At 47.7% G+C, this 22,014-nt stretch overlaps 1 protein-coding gene across 30 annotated transcripts in view; it reads left to right on the forward strand.

Annotated features, from left to right (window-relative positions):
• Positions 1–2,333: 2,333 nt before the first annotated feature.
• Positions 2,334–22,014, forward strand: part of Kcnma1 (potassium calcium-activated channel subfamily M alpha 1) — a 729,767-nt gene continuing 710,086 nt past the window's right edge. For 10 of the 30 annotated variants that reach the window (XM_041633831.1, XM_041633833.1, XM_041633834.1 and 7 more), the window contains exon 1: positions 2,336–4,069. In XM_041633831.1, coding sequence (XP_041489765.1) covers positions 3,701–4,069 — 369 coding nt within the window. In that variant the 5' untranslated portion in view covers positions 2,336–3,700. Of the gene's footprint in view, positions 4,070–22,014 lie in introns of all 30 variants that reach the window. The other 20 variants (XM_041633827.1, XM_041633828.1, XM_041633837.1 and 17 more) reach the window with 3 other exon arrangements.

Consider the following 22,014-nt stretch of genomic DNA (forward strand, 5'->3'; position numbering starts at 1 on the left):
GAGGCCAGAGGTTGAAGTCAGATGTTTTCCTTAGTCACCTTCCACCTTACTTTTGAGACAGGGTCCTATTCTCTGAATTTGGAGCTCAACCCCCTCCCTCTCTTCTTTGATGCTATTACCTGTCCAGCAACCCCTGGGATTGTTAATTCTCTACCTCCCAGAACTGGGATTACAGGTGTATCCCACCATGTCTGGCTTCTATGTGGGTGCTAGGGATCTGAACTTGGCTTCTCAGACATGTGCAGCAAGTACTTCACTCACCAAGCTCTTTCTCCTGCCTCTGGTTTCTGTGTTTGTTCCAGTTTTAAAGACAAATAGTATAAGTGCATGATATTCAAGGTTCTTTTGGAATGTGAGGTTCCTCCCTGCCTTGGAAGAGCCTCTTCCAACATGGCAAAAGCTAGGTGACAGGATGGTGAGGGTAGCTGCTGAGAGCTGGGCAAAGGCCTGATGATATCTACTCCTGGTGGGTGGTAATACTTTCATTCTGAGATGGTGAGGGACAGGTGATTACAGGAATGGGAGGATGTTGAACTTGACAGTGAGGGTCTCTCATGGAATCTGAGCAAGTTAAGATTTTGGTCAACACTGGAGGTGCTGAAAGCGTTAGTCGGCAAAGTTAGGGGAGGTAAGAGAGCAGAAAGAAGTCAGGGTGAGGGGGTGTCTCAGCGGCCTCTAGCACCTTCTAGAAGGATGTTGAGACGATGATGTGCTGCTGGAGCAGGAACACAGGTGGGGGCTTCACGTGTGGGAGGACAGAAGGCACAGCGGCCACTACCTTCCTGTAAGGAGCCTTGATACTGGTGTTTCAGGGGAGTTTAGGTTATAGGTATTGACTGCGAAGAATCTAGAGGGGACCACTGGTTGCAAAGTTTCAATTTTTGCTACTGTGGAATACATTCCGAATACACAAGGGAGCAGGACAAGATCTGTCCCTTGCTATTATTATTATTATTATTATATAATATATAATAGTATATATTAATTATAATATATTATATTAATATATAATTATATAATATAATATCATTATATTATTATATTTTATTATTATTATGTTATTGATGTCTTATTTTTCAATATTTAATCTTGGACTTAAGAAAAGTCCCTAACTCTTGGCATGTGTTGAGACACAAGGCAGCTATTGAGAAGGCTTTATTAGGAGCTTCGGTGCTACTGTCACTTGCACCTCTTCCCAGCCCCTTTAAGTCCCACTATCCCAGCCCTATGCTGGAAAAGACCCAGGGCCGTTGCATGCATGGGAATTGCTCGGCAGCATCTGAGCTCAAAGTACGACGCTGGAGGCACCACTGGGTGATGTAAGGGGAGACTGAGATCCATTTCTCTTTCTGAAAATTGCCATCTGTAGTTCTCTTCTTTAAAACACAAATTATTTACCCATGTGTGTGTTCACATATGTGTGAACACAGGTGTGCATCATAGCACACACATGGGACTCAGAGAGCAACTAACAGGAGCAGTTTGAGGAAAAGAGCCCAAGTAGTCAGGTTTGGAGGCGAGCAGCTCTACCAGCTAGCCATTTTTGTCACGCTCCTTTACATACCGCTCTTTCAGGGCTGAGCGGTTACCAGGTTCAGGGTAACACCCTCAAGAACTTTTATCTAACTCCATTCTGCCCACCCCCATGACTTAGGCCTTAAGTCTTTTCTAAGTTATACGTAGACTAAGCCCAAGGAATGTACCAACCAATTCCAGACTCAAAGATCTTCAGTGTCTGCCAGGTTTGACCTCTGCTGGCCGCTCTCCTGCATCCTAAGGCCAGGGTGTTGTGGCTGACCACTGACTTAGGCAGACACAGCTTGTTCAGGTAAGGAGGCTCACTTGGGCCAATTAACCATAGGAAGAGTTGAAAGGAACCTGAGAATTCCAATTAGGCTCCAACTAATGAGCTGGAAACTTTGGGGAAATCACTATGGGCAATGAGGGGAAAGTGATCATCTTCTTCTTAATTAGCACAGGAAAAAGTTGTGGTCCAGCTGGTAGCCTGGAGAAGAAATGGCTAGAGGGAGGACGTTGCTGTATGCATCTAAAGGGGGACTCCGGGACGGTGGGGAACAGGGGTTGTTGAGCAAACCTGGATCCCTTCCCCTTACAGGGTAGAAAAAGGAAAAGCAGACGTGTAGAGGGGCAAGCCTGAATACAGAGTACCCGTTTTCCAGCTGCTCTTCCCACGGGATCCTAAAGAGCAGGGAAGAGACCCTTTGAGGAACTCCACTGTCCATTCAGTCGTGTGTCACACCGACAGCCAGATTGCTGTTATACTGGTCAGCTCTCTCTCGGGCAATCCCGTGTTGCTTAGTAAGGAAACGGGAGGAAAAACAAAACATAAACCAACAAAACCCACCTGCTGCTGTCAGAGGTCACAGACCACCAACAGACTTTCAGAGGGCCCTGTCTATCAGCCATTCACACTGGGGTACCTAGGAAACTGAAGAGCTAGCAAGCTTTAAGTCAGAGGGCATACCTATCTTGGCTAAGGTCTTCCTCAGTCTCCAAGCCTGAGGATCTAGGGACAATAAGTCCATGGAATCAAGTTGGCAGTTGGCCACTCTTCCCCTCCCCATTAGGAGATCCTTTGGGAAAACCGGCCTAGCAGGGGGCACCTGGTGGTTTTCCCCTTGGGGTACCCCACTGAACCTAGGTGGGGGGCGCAACACGTACTAAGTCCTGCACCTGAGCTGGGGGCGCTATAGCGTCCTGGATGGTTTGTGTGGGGGGCGCGTTCCTGGCCACCTCCAAATAGCCTGCAGCCCCTACTCAGCCCCAAGCCTTGGCGAGTCAGCCCGGTAAGCCTCCTCCCCTCCCGCTTCGGGCGGCTTGAGCCCGCGCCCGCTCCAGTTGCTGCAGCTGCCACTGCTGGCGGCAGCGGGGAGCGCGGGGCGCGCGCCGAAGAGACTCCGGCTGCGAGGACAGGGACGAGGAGGAGCCAGAGGAGGAGAGGAAGAAGCATCAAGCAGAGTCCGAGGAGCCTCGGGGTCGTGGAGACCCGACTCGAGGGGTTCCGTAGAGCACCAGCTAGGGGGCAGAGAAGGCAGGGCAGCCGGCCGCAGCCAACCTGCCGCGGCCCTGCGAGCATAGGAGGCTGCGATCCAGAAGCTGAGCGAAGCCCGGGGAAGGAAGGGTGGCGCGGGCACGCCCGGGCGGGAGAGCGCGGATTCTCCGATCCTAACGAGCTGTCGCCTCATCACCCGGGAGCTGCTCCGGCACGGGCGGGGGACCCCGGGCCCGGGCGCAGCGCACACGCGTGGCGCACGCCAGGCGGGCCGGGCGGCGCCTAGGGCAGCCGGGACCGCGCGCACAGAGCTCGGGGAGGCACAGACCCCGGGCACGGGGGGCCCGCGGCGCCCCCTGGGCTCTCGGTGCTCCGCGTAGCCCCAGGAGAGATCGGGGCCCGGGTCCGGGAGTGGGAACCACCCGCGCTCATCCCCTCCCCCCCCCGGGCGGGCCAGCGGCCCGGGGGAGGGCGGGCGGCGGCGCTTGGCTGTATATATCTCCGCGCGCCCCGCCAGGTCGCGCACAGCGCCCCGAGCCCAGGCGCCTCCCCGCCCCCCTTCCCCGCGTTCCGCGGCGGCGGCGGCGGCAGCAGTAGCAGCAACATGGCTGTTGATGGGTGTTCGGGGTGGCGCTGGCGGCGGGAGGAGCTCCCTCGAGCCCCTGCGCCGGCCGCCCGTTGCTAGCTATGGCAAACGGTGGCGGCGGCGGCGGCGGCAGCAGCGGCGGCGGCGGCGGCGGCGGCGGAGGCAGCGGTCTTAGAATGAGCAGCAATATCCACGCGAACCATCTCAGCCTAGACGCGTCCTCCTCTTCCTCCTCCTCTTCTTCTTCCTCCTCCTCTTCCTCCTCGTCCTCGGTCCACGAGCCCAAGATGGATGCGCTCATCATCCCGGTGACCATGGAGGTGCCGTGCGACAGCCGGGGCCAACGCATGTGGTGGGCTTTCCTGGCCTCCTCCATGGTGACTTTCTTCGGGGGCCTCTTCATCATCTTGCTCTGGCGGACGCTGAAGTACCTGTGGACCGTTTGCTGCCACTGCGGGGGCAAGACGAAGGTAACGCGCGCCCCGGTCGCCCGCCCCCTGCGCCAGCCCCGCCGTTTCTTCGCGTCCCTTGCAGCCCACCTCTTTGCTCCGCACGGCATCTTGCCTCCTTCCGTCCCTGCCTGCCTGGTCCCCGCTGTCTGCCCTTCCCTCCCTTCTCCCTGCGCCCTCGGATTGGGGCAAGATATGTGCGCCAGCGGTGAGGAGTTGACCCCAGCTGGTGCGCTCCAGGACGCAGACCCCCGCTTTAGTTTCCTGTTTATTGTAGGGTTGTTGGTGGCTGCGTGCCTCTTGGGTACGGTGGTGTGGAGTGAAGAGAAGAAACCTCGTTGGCAACAGAGAAAGCTGGAAGACCCTGGGTGCGTGCCCGGTACCACTCACCGGCCGCGGCTAGGCTCTTCATGGTGGGCCGGTAGGGGCAGATCTGCTTATACTCTAGGAGCTTGCTGGAGAAATGAGTTCATAGGGTTCCAAAGCCCTTGTCCTTTGGGCAAGGAAGAAAATCTCTTGCATTTGGGAATTCTGAGGGAGTAACGTGGCTGGAGAAAGTGGGGTCATAAGGGTTAATAGAAAGTTGGAAAGACTCATTTCAGAACGGGGGTCAACCCGTGGAGAGTCACTTTCTGAATGTGGCATGGTTGCAAGTCTGATGTCACCGCCCACTCCATCTTTTACATTTTCTTTGTAGAACATTCCCCTACCCCAAGTACTTTCGCTGCCTCTGCACTCCTCTCCAAGGCCACCCACTTTGGGTCCCCGCAAATGCAGCCAACAGTTCCAAGCTATAGCACAAGGGCAGCCCGCCTCAGACTCTGAGCGGCTTTGCGCAGCCCCTTCTTGGCATTTGATGTGGCTGGAAGTCGCCTTAAGCTATTCCAGGCAGAGACGCCCACCGGCATCAGGACTCACTAGCTGTATGGTTGCTAGGCTGACTCCTGGGTTGTGGCCATATCCCTAGAGGTGTCCCTGCCCACCACCTAGCACTGGCTGGAGGTGGGGGGCCGGGGGTGGGCAGTGTTTGAGAGGGAACTACAGAATGACTAAAAGAAAGAACTGGAAATAAAGAGAGGGAGCTGAACTGGGCGCCTCCTTTTTGAGAGTAATTCTCATCTAAGAAGACTTCACAGCACCCACATTTTTTGGAGGGAGGAGATGTGTAGGGGGCATTGTACAAGACAGACACTCATCTTGGTCCCCAAATGTTCAGACCTCATCTAGTAAAGTTAATCCCGGGACCCCCTCAGACTTCACGGAACCCAGCAACTTGTAGCAGCCTACTGACTGCTAAGGAGAGAGAGAGAGAGAGAGAGAGAGAGAGAGAGAGAGAGAGAGAGAGAGAGAGAGAAGTTAGGCTAGGGGATAGGCTGACTCTGAAACCCAAGGGCAACGGAAGCACTCTGTGTCATTAATTATACATCACTGTAGGTGCTGGGCTCAGCTGTGTTTGTGGCAGCACATTTGTGTTTTGGAAAATACTGGTGTGTTGGAATAAGGGAGGAAAAAGGAAAATCATCCTTCTTTGCTTTCTCTTCCCATTACTCTGAAAGCCTCGAGTGGTGGAGTCACCTTCTTGGCGATGGAGGTTCCCCCTTTCTTTTCAAGGAGAAAGATTGCTGGCCTTCCAGAGAAGCCTTCAGATTAAGCAAGGTTCCTACAGCCAGACCCAGAGAAGCCTTCTACTTGATCAGACTTCCCTTCAGCCTGATCATAGAATTAGTCAGTTATTCTCTCTTCTTTACCTCCAGCCCATCCCTAGAGTTTCTCCTTCTCATATTGAGACTTGACAACTGTTTTAGTGGGTACGGCAGCTCACAGTTGCACGCACCTCAATTATTGTCTAGATGGAATTGGTTTAGTTTGAATTTTTAAAAACTACCTTCTATTTTTCAGAAAGTGAACAATTTTGATCATAATGAATATGTTTTATCATCCTGATGCAGCTTTTATCATCTCTTTATGCTAGGGTTACCCAGTGCTTGTATAAAGCCTGTTATTATATTCTTTTTAGAGAATTTACATACAGAATCTCTTTCCTGAAAAAAAATGACCAGCGTAGTTTCTGTCAGTTTTTTAAAAAAGGTTTTGTGCAAGGGTAATTAAAAGGCAATACGTATTTGTCTGCATACTTTTTTAGCCTGAAGACCAACTGAGTACACATAGTTGAGAGTTTCTATACAGAATTAACTCCACCATCCTGGAATGAGAGATAATTGGGGCTTATTGAAAGATTGAAGGCCAAAACAAAATAGCATCAAGCTATTTTTGATATCATGAGTTCTTTAAGAATCATGCCCAGATCTCTTAATACCCACTTCTTGATTTGTTTGATTAAATTGTGTGTATTCAACTCACTGTATCTAACAGTGGTAAGTGAGGTTTCTTGGAAGCTTTTCTTTCTACCTTTTAGGTTCTGCATTAATTTTGCAATCATCCCCCCCCGCTTTGCTTTCCAAGTATCTGGTCATTTTGTCAAGACTTAGTGCAGAATAAAGAATTCAGCTCAAGTTTAGAACATTTGTACTTATATTCTCCCCAAGCAAACCTTTTCTGCTTTTCCACAGAAACTTCCTTCTACTCACCCTCAGGCCTTTTTGTCCATCCCCACCCTTATCCAGATCCGTGTGCTTTTCTAGGAGCTAGAGCTCTGGGAAAGGTATCTTCTGGGAAAGGCACCTGAAATTCCCAGGGAGACATGTTTCAGCAGGAGCTTGGAATCCTGTGCATTTGGTCTCCAGGTCTGCACCATGTTTTTTGCTGATAGGAACCAGGACTGTGAACATACATCTTGGGGCCTCTACTCCTTTGTACCTTTGACCTACAAATAGCATATAGCTAATGGCTTCATTATTTAAAAATAGATTGTGGACTTTTTTGGGGGGAGTGGGTGAGTAAGGAAGAACATTTATGTCTGGTGAAGTGGCGTATGTCTGTAATTCCAGTAACTGAGGACAGAGACAGGAGGATCATGAGTTTAAATCAGCTCCAATTGTGGAGCCCTATTCAGTCTAAGAGCGAAACAAAGTAATAGCAGCAAACCTCTCCACCTCTGTGTAGAAGTGGGGTACGGTCTTGCCAGCACTGTGCTTTTCTGAGCTTCTTCATTGCTTCCCTTCAGCACATCAGCAAGCACTGGTCATTTGGCCATGATATTTTGAGGTTCAATCCAGTCCTGGATTGTAGTTGAACATGACGGTTATTCAGGCAGCCTAGATAAGCCATTTAACTTCTCTGACCCCTGTGAGATTTGAGGGTTGAAACCCAACTCTGCTCCCTGCTTTGGGGTTCCACACAGGAGAATGGGAGGAGAAAGGAATTGTGGGGAAATATTTTAGCTTGGTGGGCTTTGCAGTTCCCCAGATCCTTTTGGAATCTGGCTGTCGACCATATATGCATCTTTGTTCTCTTGATTTATTCATCTTCTAGCATATGGTCTACTTCTCCTTAAATGTCTTCTGGAGAAAGAGGCCACTTGTGGCTAGGTCTCTGGTTTGCTGCAGGACCTGCATGTGGCCGGGCATAGGCTCACTGATAATCTCAGTCAGGGCTGGCATCTCTGTAGCAGCTTGGGCTTGATCAAGGATGGTCTGCATGTTGTGAATTATTGAGGTGTTGTCTCCATGGCTGTGTCCGAGAAAACAACACAATTTCTCCGACAAGCTTGGGACTAATATAAATATCAGTTCCCATTATGGTTTGGTAATTACCCGGGGTCTGGTCCAGTGCGTTTAATCGGAACTGCGGCTTCAGCGCCCTGGAACTCTCGATTCCAGATTGGCCCCAGTGCTTGGTTTCCTCTTGGCCTGGCGGCTGCCAGCACCAATGACCTTCACATACTCTTTTGTGATGAGATCACTTGGGGTGGCCAGGGAGAAGTTCTCAGGCCCCAGTCATAGGGGACCTGACCTGGCCTTGTCCAGACTGCTTGTTCTCATTGTTTATTAAAAACAAAAAAACAAACATTTTGCTTTATGTATATGTATATGCATCTGGTGCATGTGGAGGCTAGAAGAAGTGTTGGATCTTCGGAGACTGGACATTCAGATGATTGTGAACTACCGTGTGTGTGTGTGTGTGTGTGTGTGTGTGTGCTGGAAACCAAACCTGGGTTTTCCAAGAGCAATAAGTGCTCTTAACTACTGAGTCACCTCTCCAACCTCACTGCTATACTGTTTGTTTGTCTATTTATTTATTTATTTATTTATTTATTTATTTATTTCTGTTTGATGGATAGTTTAAACTCTACAGTTGGTCAACGCAGAATAAAGGGTGCCGCACACACTCAGGAGCGTATCTTTGGCTGACAGTAAAGTCTAGCCTTATTTCCTCATTGGCCAGAGGAACCCATTGGCACTTAAACTTTGTAGAATTCCTTTAGGAAGTACCTAAAACAGGTATACATAGTACCCAACGAACACCAGATACTAGCAGGCCTCTTGGAAGTGGGAGTTGCTACAGCTCCACCAAGTGAGAAGCTGTTTTCTCTGATTTGTTGAACAAAAGCTGCAGAAGGGCACAAACTAGAACAGAAGACATTTTGGAGTCCAAGAAGCTTCCAGACTTGACAGCATGAATCAAATAACCTGTCCAAAGTCACACTGAGACTGGGGCTTTGGGATCTGGTAGCTGAAGAAGGACCTAGGGAGGGGATGCCTTGACTGTATGGTTCTGTTGTTGATGATGGCGGGTGATGTGGGTAGGTACTGATGGCGCTGGTGTAGGGCTGGCAGAGCGAAACATTGTAACAGGTCAGCTGGAGATGTAACCGTTCAGCAATTCCTCCTTGAGGAGGGGCAGATTCCATCCATGGTAACTCAGGTCAGAGGTCACAGACTTACCTGTCTGTCTGTGTTTCTCTGTGTTCCTCTCCCGCCCACCTGACCCGTGGTTGTGGTCACACATACAGGATGCTGCTGTGTACCCAGGCCAGCTTTTCCTTGGCAGCCTCTTCAGCAGGATTTCCCAAAGTGTGTTCTGGCCCTTGCCCTTGACGTTACCTTGGGAGAGATTGGTAGGGCCGGCCCTGGCCGAGTCTCTCCTTGGAGGATCTCATCACAGGCGTGCAGAGGTCCAGCTGAAGGGAACTTGCCCTTACTGTGAAGAGCCTTTCCCAGGCATCCATTCTGCTGTGTAGTGACCTAGGGTCAGCCTATGACCTTGGCAAGGACTGCAGCACGGTGTGCCTCAGTTTCCTCACATTCAGACTCTCCTCCCACTGAGACTTGTAACACAGTCCTGTGGCTCTCCATTAGCCTCATTGCACAGTGTTCCGAGAAGATGTGGGTCCCTGATTTTATAGCAAGCCTTGGCCTGCTGTTGCTGCTTCTGGAAAAAGAGATACCCTGAAATTTGGCCTGAGAGAGAAGGGAGGTCAGGCTAACTGTGCCCCACTTTTTGCCTTGCTACCGTGTTCTTTGGGCTGGGGTATTTAATAGGTGCCTTGCAGATGGGAATGCTTGCTTTGGGACTCCCTTGCTTACCTGCCCCCTGCTTTTCTCTCTCTCTCGCTCTAGCCCTCTCTCTGTCTTTGAAGCAGTAAAGATGGCTTTGGATTACAATGCCGGGGTCTCCTTCCCAAAGTGGGTAGCAGGGGTTCCCTGGCTCTCAGTGGCCATGGCTGTGCTAATCTGTGAATCACAGCAGCCAACAGTGCTTTCTCAGGACTTCAGAACTGTGGAGCCTCTAGAGAAACTCCTTTTTGGTTTGTGGGAAAGGATTGTGTTTGTGTAGTGACACCATAGCCCTGGGGCATCATGGAGAACTCTGAGACTTGTGGAGAAATCTTTAAGGGTCAGGTAAGGCCAGTCTCCTGCAGAGCCTCTGAAATTCCACCACTATACACAGCAGGAGCAGACCAACAGTACCTCCCTCCTCTAGATGCCTCCAGTCCATGTGCTCTTGGCTTTGGGTTTGGTGAGAAGGAAATTGAGGGTCCCACCCTCATAGGCTAAGCTTTGTGGAAAGAAGGCCTGAGGAATGCCGGTTGGACTCAGGTTTCTGTCTGAAAGGGCTGGAAGAGGGGATCTTCAGTTTTTATGTGTACGCTAATCACCTGGACGGCTGCTGACATGGCCTGATACAGAAGGCCCAGGGAGCGGCCTGGGCAGCTACTTTCAAGGGCCTAGGCTGTCTGTCTCTGAACGTGGGTTTATAATGGTATATGAACATTTCTAGCTCTCCTATGGCATGAGAGGGCCAGAATGGACAAGAAGAGGAAGGTTTGCTGATGCCAGACAGCTAGGGTGAGAGAATTAGATGAGATGTTTGGGGTGGAGGGCGAGGCTGCTACCAGGCTGTTAAAACTGACTTTTGGGGTGTCTTGTCCCAAAGAGCCCACAGGCACTGTGGCTCTGGGGCTGGCTGTGGCAGCCAGGGTGTAGCCTGTCAGTAACCAGCCAATGTGTGGATTCTTCTTATTACCGGTAAGGGGTGTGGTTTCCCAAAGTCCAGGGTAGTGAGTTAGCCAAACCACCATTTTGCAAAATTAAAGGCCCCAGCTAGGGCTGCCTGGTGTGGAGCGGTTCAGGAGACCAGCTCTGGGCTACTCTTTCAGGAAGGGTTGAAGAGGGCTGATTTTCCACAGGGACCTGGGTGGACCTCACCAAATGTGAGAGAGGCCTCAACTTTGAAGGGCTCTGACAGGGGAGGGAGTACCACCCTCACTTGTACCTCTCAGCAGACAACAGGGAAAGTAGCTCTGTTTCTCGCCATCACAAGGGTTTTCACAGCTCCGACAGTCAGGGACTTTCCTTGAGATGTGCTTTTTATGTTGTTCCGTTGCCAACAGAGGGGAACCCAGAAAGAACTTTACTCAAGTCTCTGAAAGCCTCAGGAAGGAAGGCCCTGTACTTGTAGGCCCTCAGATCCGGTTAAGGTTAGCGCTCTTGGTTTTACCTTTATCACAGCGTATTTACTGTGTTGGAAACTGAGCTGGGCACCAGGGGAAAAATAATGAAAACTGGTTCTGATCTCTTGCCCATTGGGACTCAGAACTATCAGAATGTGCTGAGCTAAAACCAGGTCCCTTCTTATGGGGGTGGATACCTGTGAGTGACCCCCTTAGCTGTCTAAAGATTCATTGACGGCAGGAGCTGAGTTATCTAAAAAGGAACACAGACACTTAAGGTGATAGGGACTATGATGGGTGTAGATTCATGTCTCTGTTCTCCCTCTCTCTCTCTGTGTGTGTGTTTGTACGGACAATTGTGGGTGTCATTCCTTAGTCATTACCCACCTTTTTAAGATTTTATTTATCATTGTGTGTGCCTGCTGTGGCTCATATGTGGAGGTTCGTATGTTCACAACTCAGTTTTCCGTCTACCTTTGTGTGGGTTCCAGGGATGACACTCAGGATGTCAACCTTGCTCAGCAAACACTTCTAGATGGGAATCTCATCAGCGCCACCTTATTTTGATTGAGACAGTCTCTCTCACTGGCCTGAATTCACGGAGCAGTCTAGGCTGGGTGGCCAGTTAGCTCTAGTAAGCATAGCTCACCTCTCTCTTCCAAGCACACACCAGCTTAGCTTTTTTCATGGGTCCCAGGGATCAACCCAGGCCCTCATGTTTGCATGACAAACATTTGGCTGGCTAGTTCCCTAGTGCCCCCTTCTACTTTGTGGTGTCATTTATCAGAGACTGTTGAGAAGCTCTGAGAGGAAGACATGGGCTTGATTTGGTGACAAGCTTTGGTGATGAAATTATGAGTTGCTTGATTTATTTTAGGTTTTACTTATTCCCACCGCCATGATATCTTAACTGGTGGAGGACCAAATATTTAGTTTGCTTGGGGCAGTTGTGTGTGAGGGGGATGAGTTAGGCAAGGGGCAGAAGAACAGTTTCAAAAGAATGCTCTCGTTCAGGTAGAATTTGCATTGTGTTTGGCATCATTTGGTAATTGTCTTTGGGATATTATGTCTAATTGCCAATTTGGAAATGTAATTGGCACTCTAGGGCCAGAATAGATATACTTAACGTCCTCACACAGAGCCTGGGAGTCATCTTCCTGTACGATCTCATTACCTGTGTGACAGATGCTTCTGTACGTGGCCAAAGTTGAAATTTAAAAAAAAAAAAACTCATTTACTTTCATTTTTCTTTTTTGCTTTTACATCACTGGGAATAGAACCTAGGGCCTCGAGCATGGTGGGCAAATGCTCTACTACTTTAACCTTCATTTCCATTTGTTGTTTTGTTTTTGGTGAGTGTGTGTTTGTGTGTGTATGCATGTGTGTGCGTGTGTGTGTGTGTGTGTGTGCATGTGTGTGTGTGTATGCGTGTGTGTGTGTTTTCTGAGACTGTCTCACTATGTAGCCCAGATTGGCCATGGGTTCATGATCCTCCTGCCTCCGCGTCCTGAGTCCTAGCATCACAGGTGTATATTACCAATCCCAACTCCTCTCTTCTTTCTTCATGCTGTTTCTTTGGCCTTCCTACCTGGTTTGCTTGGGGGCCCAGATCCAGTGGACTCTGAACAAACAGGGACTTGACTTAGCACTGTCAGGAGCAAGTAAAGCCACAGGTTGTGGTGCTGAGGGTTTTAAGGTCTCCCCAAGTCCTGGAGCTTTTCTGTGCCCCGTGCAGAGAGACTAGTGTGCTCATGATCTCCCGCGACCACCACTGCCAACCTTATAGTGGACCTAGAAAGAATTTTCTCATTTTTCTTTGCTTGTGATCCATGTCTGGGATTCCCAGAAAAAGTCCTGAATAGTAGATTTTAAATCCCAAGTGCAGGCCTGGATGACAGAAAGTTGGGTGGTATATGGATATCGCCCATGCTGTGGAGATGTCAAAGGACCTTACCCATGCTGCTTCCATGTAGGCAACTTGCCCTCTCCGGTCCTCTGTCCCCGCTTCTCCTGAGACAGTGAGGTTCCCTGCTTTCCACTCAGAATTCTTTGGGAGTGCCTACTCTCCAATCAGCCTGATGATTCTGCCCTTGGAGATCTGTTTAGTCTGCTGCAAGCTGAGGGTGGAGTCTTTTGTGTTTGTTTGTTTATTTTAGTTCTCCATGGGCCCTAAAGTCACTTTCCTTTTTTATTTTAATAGATGAAATCCCACATAGCCCATTCTGATCCCTAACACTGTGTAGCTAAGGATGCCCTCAAACTTCTGATGTGCCTGCCTCAGCCTCCTTGGTCCTGGAATTACAGAGTGCCCCACAGTACTTGGTTTATGAAGTGTTTAGGCTTGAACCCAGGGCTTTCTACATGCTGGGTAAGCTCGCTACCAGCTGAGCTCCATCCCCAGTCTCAAAGCCATTCCCATGTCAGTGGATGGCTCATGCCTGTCACTGTTACAGGTTTGATTTTCCAAGGCTTGGTTTCCTTTGTAAGTTAGCCTCGGACTCAGCCAAGGGCTGAAGTGACTTTGGGGTGATGCCAGGAATCCAGATATAGGGTGTGAATCTTTTGCTAAGAAGCCGGGGCTGGACTCTGCTTTCCAGGCATTGGGTTTTGAGCCCAAAGGAGGCAGAAGAGATATTGATCATGAAGCTCTTTGGGTCTCACTTGAGTAGAGCCAACCATTAGAAACAAATATTGTCCCATCCCCACCCAGCTTCTTATTTCTCCCCTTCTCTTGTGTTTCCATCTATTGCTGCCCCCACCCCAAAAATGTGAGAACTAGAAATTCTTATGGTGAGTAAAATAAGCTGGGCCCACAGAGACAAATATCACATGTTCTTTCTCATATGTGAATTTAGATTTAAAGTGTGTGTGTGAGTGTGTGTGTGTGCGTGTAAAAATGGCATTATGAGAGGGAAAGAAAATGTGTAAGGAAAGAAATAAGGTGTAACAAGATAGGGATATATATATATATATATGTGTGTGTGTGTGTGTGTGTGTGTGTATACTATAAAAGCAGAAGAAGAAACTCTTTAGAGGGAGGGAGAGAGGGGACCAGCAAGGGTGAAGAACAGGGGAGCAGACTGAGGAGGAGCAAACACAATGTAAGGTACAATGGAATATATGTATGAAAATAATATCATATGGAGCCCATTTCTTTGTATGCTAACTAAAAATTAATTTTAAAGATGTTGTGGAAAAAGAGATAAGAAGGAAAGAAACCCAGCCGCACACAGGAGAGGCTCGGGTATGTGGAGGGTACAGAGAAACAGAGAACAGTGGTGCTTCTCCTCAGGCGGCGGGAGGTGGATCTACCAGTAACTGGCAGAGTTGGCTTCTAGCCCTTTTGCCTTGTCCTATTTGAACGGATCGGGTTATCTCACCTCCAAGGAGTGGAGCAGGCCGGTAGGAAACCACTGGACAAAGAAATGCCATCTCTGCAACAGTGTAGGGTTTCACAGATTTTTGGTCAGTTAACTGGGTCTTGTAGGCCCTGTGACCACTGTGACCCCCATGGCCGCTGAGGCCTGACATTAAGAGCAATGGACTTCATGGGGTTGTTTCTGTTCCATGTTATCCTAGTCTGTGAGAACAGGGCTGCTTTTTGAGGGCTATGGGCTGCAGTGATATATATTTTTATTTTTTAAAGATTTATTTCACTTTTAAATGAAGTGTCTCTGTGTGGGTATGCTTGTATCCATGTGGGTACCTTCTGCAGCCAGAAGAGGTCGTTAGATTGCCTGGAGCTGGCATTACAAGCAATTGTCAGTAGGAAAAAATGTGGGTCCTCTTGGAAGAGCAGCAAGTGCCCTTAAAGCCATACACTTCTCCAGGCTTTGTGGTGTCCTTCTTACTCCTTTTTTCTGAGGCTTTGGGAACTCTGACAGGGAGAAAAATGGCCATTCAGGGATATTCAGCTGAGAATTCAAAGATGTGGTCCCAGGGGCTGGGGGAAAGATTTGGAAGCGACAGGGCATATCCAGCAGCTGGGGATTTTGATGGTCACCGTGGCCAGCAGTAGCTCTTCTTTGTCCTCTCTTGAGCACCGGGCAGTGCTTCCTTCCCGGTGCCTAGAGGAGCTGTGTTAGTGCCCGTGAATTACAGGAGCTGTGTTAGTGCCTGTGAATTACAGGCACTATTCATGTGAATTTTGGAAGCCACAGTTGGGCGCAGGTGATAGATTCTTAAGGCGTGCAGGAATGATGTCTCTCACCAAACTCACAGGAGAACTCAACAGTTTGCCTTGCTCTTAAAAAAGAAATCCATTTCTTATATTCATTTGCAACCTATTTTCCTCATAAGACTTATTTTTTTCTTCAGTGTTTTACATTTTTGTCCTTAATCTTGAGTACTGTATGTTCATTGTAGAAAATGTGGGCCAGACGGAGGCATTTCTTAAAAAAAGGACACTTCACATCCACTGGGATAAGTTCTGTAAAAAATATCCAGAAAGATCACACATGTTGGAGAGCTTGGAGAGGAGCTGGAGCCCCTGGAAGCTGTCATGGAAGGGTTTTACAAAATTAAAAATTAACTATCATGATTCAATGTTTCCATTTCTGGTTCTGGAAGCCACAGTTGGGCGCAGGTGATAGATTCTTAAGGCGTGCGGGAATGATGTCTCATAACTTAAGAACAAGGGCCTGAATGACCTGTGTGCTCACGTTGAGAGCTGGATTACCCATAATAGTCTAAAGTGACAAGCACCGAGAATCGACTAGAAGATGAGAAGAGGAATCAGATGCAGCATGGGCACACACTAGGCTGTAGCCCTCCAGTAGGTCGAGCTAAATGATGTAACCTAGACATGGAAGATGGGACTCAGCTCCTCTGAGCCACCTAGGAGAGCCAGACTCAGAGACGCATACTGGTGTTCCTTAGGATCGGGTCATCCACCAGTCATTCAATGGGCGTAGCATTTCAGTTTTGCAGATGAAAAGTTTTGAAGATAGTTTGTGAATATGTATGTCACTACCCAATTTTACACTGAAAAACAATTAAGAAGGTAGACTTTAACATTTATTTATTTAATACATAGGTGTTTTGCCTGCACGCATGTTTCTGTCATGAATTCATGGCCTCTGAAGGCCAGAAGACGACGTTGGATCTCCCTGGAACTCTAGTTACAGATGATTGTAAGCAGCTATGTGGGTTCTGGGAATCAAACCTGGACCATCTGGAAGAGAAGCCAGTGCTCTTGACTGCTGAGTCATCTCTCCAGCTCCAAGAAGGTCAAACGATATTTTATTTATTTTTAATAATTGTTTTTGTAATCCCAATATTTGGTAGGGAATGCCAAGATGATCTTGATTTCAAGGCTAGTCTGGACTGAGAATCAATGTCTACACAGGGCCCCGGGGGCCGTAAATCTGTCGGGGAGCACTTGCTTAATATGCGGAGGTTCTTAGTTTGATTCCCAGCACTAAACACATGCACACACACACACGCTTTTTTAACAAAGAAAAAAGAAGACCCTCCAAATCATGCTTGCCCTTTGAGGTGACCAATATTGTCCTTTGTCTGTTTACTTCCTTGCTCCTTCCCCCTCCTCTGCTTTGCTTTTTTTTTTTTCTGTGACCCCATTTGGCCATAGGCTATTACAAGTCTTTCTTTTGGGCCTCCAGTCAGCTCCCAAATCATGACATGTAGATTTATTATTAGTTATGAATGCTTGGCCGTAGCTTAGGCTTGTTTTCTGTTAGCTCTTACAGCTTAATTTAACGTGCTTCTCTTCATCAACATTTGCCTCAGGGGTTTTTAATCTTTCTTTCAATCTCTGTGTCCTACTCTGTGTCCGTCTGTCTATCTGGCGGGTGCCTGGTTCTCTTCTCTCTCAAGCCTAAATTCCTCCTCCTATTTATTCTCTTTGCCCCACAGGATCATCTATCCCTATACTCCCTAACTATTGGTCGTTCAGCTTTTTCTTAGACCAATCGGTGTCTTAGGCAGTCAAAGCAATACATCTTCACATCACTGAACAAATGCAGCATAAACAAATTTAGCACATGTTTACCCAATTAAAGTAATACCCTACAACAATAGACTGCTCATATTCTTCCTGTGGGCATTCAGGCCCTTGAGATGCCTCTGGCCTCGCTGGGTAGGATCTACACTGCTAGCTGCAGAATGAACTCAACCAGCGACCTCTTTCTGTCCAGAGTCTCAGAGTCTGTGTTACTGGTGTTTGCTCTTAGTGTATTTTTGTAGTGGTGACATTCAGCTCAAGGCCTTGTGCTAAGCCAGGCAAGTTCTTTACCAGTGAGTGGCATCTCCAGGCCACCTCTGATCTCAGAGAGAGAGAGAGAGTTAAGGGCTCTTAGGAGTTTGACTTTGACACATGACATAGGACAGCTACAGTGTCTCAGACAAGGCATTGTCTGTGTCTTGGTCTTCTCAAATAGAATTATTCTTGATTTAATGATTTTTTTTTTCTAGTACAAAAAGCCATTTCTTAAGTCAGTTTCAAAGCTATCGTTTTTACCTTTCAAGACTTCCATTACTCGAGGCAGTGGACCCAGGGAGCCGATTTTTCTCTACTAAAAATCATAAAAGTGGACTTTGATTAACACGTTCCCAAAACTTTAATGCTGACTTTGATGAGGGAGACATGAGAATTTCAATGTGAAGTGGGATTGAGAAGATGGCCCAGCTACTAAAAGCCTACCCTGCTATAGAAGAGAACTGGGTTTGCTTCCTAGTACCCATGCCATGCAACTACCTGGAGCTCCAGGGGATCTGAGACTCTGGCTTCTGTGGACACCTGCACTTAAGTGCACATACCCGCACTGCCCACCCCCAGACACTCATATATAATTTAAAGATAAAATATAGGGGGCTGGAGAGATGGCTCAGTAGTTAAGAGCACTGACAGTTCTTCCAGAGGACCTGGATTCAGTTCCCAGCACCCACATGGCAGCTCATAACTGTGTAAAGATCCAGTTCCAGAAGATTGACACTTCATACCAATGCACATAAGATAAAAGTTAAATAAACCATAAAAAATAAAAAAATAAAATATAAACCTTTAAAACTCTAACCAGAGGACATTGGAAATAACATAACATTTTCTTTTAAAAAAAAATTCAGATCTGGGGGAGAAGGGAGGTGTGGAGGCTCAGTTGTGAGAGGTGGTGGAATGGGAGGCCATGGTTGGGATATATTGTATGAGAGAAAAATAAATAAAAAGAAAAAAAAAGAAAAACTCAGTTAAGCTTTCGTGACTCTGCTATTACTTCTGATGACATACACAACTACTGAAGTTTTATTTTGATTTTTGGTGTCAGGAAAAGTCAAAGTCATCTTAGATTATAGTCTATAAATAGACGGGAATTATAGGCTAGCAGTGTTTGATTGAAAAGAAGGCCACGAGAATCAACTCACTTTGAAGTTTTCCCTTAACCCGTCTTAAAAGGCTCTCCCGAGCCAGACAGGTCATCTCTGTGCTGTTGTGGGGAGCCTTCCAGTTGCTAAAGCTGGGTAAGGTTCTGAAGCCTCTGTGACAGGGGCGAGCATTAGGAGAGGTCATCCCCAAACATGTAAGCACTCTCTGAAACAAAATTCCCCCCACTCCCGAACCATAAGCAGGCAGCACATTGGGACTTACTGGAACTGCTCTTCTAGATTACATAATACCCATTTGATTATGTTACCAGGGCCACGTATTAAATTTTAACTTGTCACAGATAAATGATGTTAAGAGTTTACAAATTTCCAGAGTCCCCGGCTGCCTATGGGGTTGCTCAGCTCACCAGTCGTCCTACTGCCCAGACCAAACAAATGAAACAAGGAGAAACAAAACCCCTTACACCTGCACATAGACCTTGCTGCATTGGAGTTTAGGTCTTCTTGGGGATGAAAACACCCTCCACGAAGTTCTTACAGAAGGAACTTAAACATTTAGACAGCAGAGATGACATCTGCACAATGCACTACTTGGTTCACGGGCAGGAGGCAGATATGACAGAGATTTTTCTTTTTCCTCTCCCCAGTAACATGGCTGTGTGAGCACCTTGTTTTGAACTGATTCCGCCTTTAAGTTGGTGGCTGAAACGCTAGCATGCAAATCTCTCCTGAGCTGCATGGAAACTAATAAAACCACGAAGGTTTCTATTTGTGCTCTGCGAAACAGACTGTAATGAAACCAAAGCAGCCATCCCCAGGGGTGGTGCTATTTAAATGCCAGGCAGGGCCTGGAAATGATTTTAATGGTGAAAACAGAAACCAGTGAGTGAGATGTTGCCGCTCGTTCTCCCCGGTGTCTGTTTACCTGTATCTTTCTTCTGCCTCAGATAGAATTCTCTCTCACACACACATACACACATGCACACACATGATCACCGTGAAATATACAGAATTTCTTTGCAGTATTGTAGATGGATGCTAGGGCCTTGCGCATACTAGGGAAGCACCTTGCCATGGCGCTGTGGCCCCAGAATGAAATAATTCATTTATAGCAAGGCATTTCATTGGTTCATACACTTTGCTGGCCATTTGCTTCAGAGCCCAACGGTTGATTCTGGAACATTCTCTTGTATCCTTTCCTCTTCATTCTTAGGTATTCGTTAATCTCCAGATTTATCACTGTTTTTGCTCTGGGAAGTCCTTTGTGAACTAGAGTTGCTGCCTTCTTAGAGGGAAAACAATAAAAAATTTCTTCTGAGTAACAAAGAGGCATAAATATCAGCGGAGGTTTCTTCTGCTGATTAGGTTTTGGAGTCTCAAAATAATCATTTAATGTAGACATTTAAAATTATTTCATAAAGTTTTAAAGTTTAGAAGATACGTATAAGGAATTAAAATCTATTTTCTAACCCCCACCCCATAGAGAGCTTAAACTTTTGAGTGCTTGCTGGTGTTGATGGGTGCTAAGCACTTTATATGCAAATATATGGTGTTGAGCCATCCACTGTGGTAGAGAGTGCTGACACCCTTACTTTGTGGGTTAGGGTTGGGGCCCAGAGACACACACTAGTGTGAGGTAGATCTGGGTGTGAACCCACATGGTATTCTGTACCCCATACCCCGGTGCCTGTTGTTGTATAATGACTTTGTTTACTTCACCCCTCTTACTAAGCTAGGCGAACTAATGGTGTAGGACTAAAAGGTTTATTAAGAGACTGGGTAATATTGCTTGGTTGGTAGGGTGTTTGCCTAGAATGCATGAAGCCCTTGGTTCAGTCTGCCATATTGCACAAACAGGGCTTGGTGAAGGCAGCAGGATCAGATGTTCAAGGCTATACTTGGCTGCAAATCAAGTTCAAGGCCAACCTGGGATGCATACAACCCTGTCTCAATGTTTAAATACCACACCAGCAAGGAGAATGTTGAGACGTAAGTGTGACTTCTCCATGGGATGGAAGGGTAAGGGCAAAGAATTCCCATAGGACCAGGATTGAAATGCATCTGAAGTGTTGACCATTTCTCTTGAACTCCTTGAGTCCATCTTGTCAGAAAATGGGGTGTTGCCCCTTCTCTACCCCCTGTTAGGCAGGTGTGCTGTATATAGTTGTGCAGGTTCACCTTCAGGGCTGGTGTGAGATTTACATTATAGAATGCATAGTTGTGTTTTATCAACCATGGCACACATGCCAGTCCCTGTGCTGGGGGTATATGGAAGCACAATATAAATATTGGGGTGTGTTTTGAGCATTATCTGTCTGTTTAATAATGTGTCTTTCAAATGGATTAAGTGTAAGATACACAATTCAAAAAATGTTTTTTAAAAGCTTAAGCTAGGAGTTATGGGAGATGACTCAGGTACCAAAGTTTTTCTGTTCAAGCGTTAGGACTTGGGTTTGGAACCCCAGTATCCATGTAAAAACTCGGCATGGCAACACTATCTGTAATCCCAGTGCTGGGCAGGCAGAGACAGGTGGCTCCCTAGAGCTCACTGGTCAGACTCTAGCTCTCGAAGTGATTGAGGAAGACGTTTGGCGGCTGATCTCTGTGGCCGACTTACAGACAAGCACCCAAGTACACACGTGCATGCACATAGACCATGTGCATATCCCAAATACTCACACAAAGCATGAGAGGTATCTGTGAGTGTGTAACCGTATGTACATGCACGCGCGCACACACAGGAGAGCACGGAGAAGCAGAGAAGTTGGACACTCACGGGCCAAGTCTTATGTTAAGCCACAGAGCTGTAGATCCTGATGTGGAATGGTGTTACCACCATCTCATCTCTGTGTGCTGCCTGACTCCCCTCAAACTCCGTTCTGTTCTTCCATCAGTCATGTCCTGGGGATTGAACTCACAGTGGCAGGTTTGGGAGCGGATGCCTTCACGTGTTGAGCAATCTCACTGGCCCCTCTCTTTCAAACTCTGAGACTGTAAGTGATGGAAGAGAAGCCACGAACATGAAATAAATGGATCTGAGTCTTTTGGCTTATTGAAATGAAGTTGCAGGACAGGGCAGTGTCAGGAAAGCCCTCAGAGGGTGTGGTCCCCCTTGCCTCGGAAGGATCATTCCCTGTTCTCTGTACCTCCTTAGCCTGGAAATAAATTATTGTACCTCTATCTGGATCTCTACCTAGATAGTTGGGTGTCATGTTCCTCTGTATGCCAACTCCTGTGGGCAGGATATTTAGAGGTGGGAGACGGAGTGGTCAGACAACAGATCTTTACAAACAAGACTCTCCTTTTCCCGGGGATATGGGTCTCATGATACCTTTCTTTTCTGGTCATGTCACTGGCCACATGGCATGGTGGCAGGAGTCTCACTCACGTTGCAGCCATGAGCAGCTCCCCTGGAGCTGTGTAGCACACAACCTGTATATTCCTGTCTTTGCAAGCACCGAGCTGGGTTAGGACAATAAACTCACAGAAGAAATTAGAGACACGGTGTACTGCCTGGAATACTTTCTGCAAAATAAGTAAGAGGAGCACTGAGAGCTTGGGATTCAGAAAAGGGTCGGGGAGGGAGTGGCCGTATGAGCAGTTGGAGTGGTGCAGTGTGGTTGGAGCCACCTTCCAAGCCTAGCCCCTCAGCAGCCGTTTCCATGACTTCTGAGCACAATGCCCATGCCCTGGCATAGGATTTTCCTCACTTCCATTGGTTTTAAGCACAAGCTTTAAGGAGGCCTCATGCATACATGCCAGCCAGGTGTGTCCC

The sequence above is a fragment of the Microtus oregoni genome, unplaced genomic scaffold (genome assembly GCF_018167655.1).
Source record: "Microtus oregoni isolate MIOR12 unplaced genomic scaffold, Mior012 000045F_ref0000178, whole genome shotgun sequence".
NCBI classification, from domain to species: Eukaryota; Metazoa; Chordata; class Mammalia; order Rodentia; family Cricetidae; genus Microtus; species Microtus oregoni.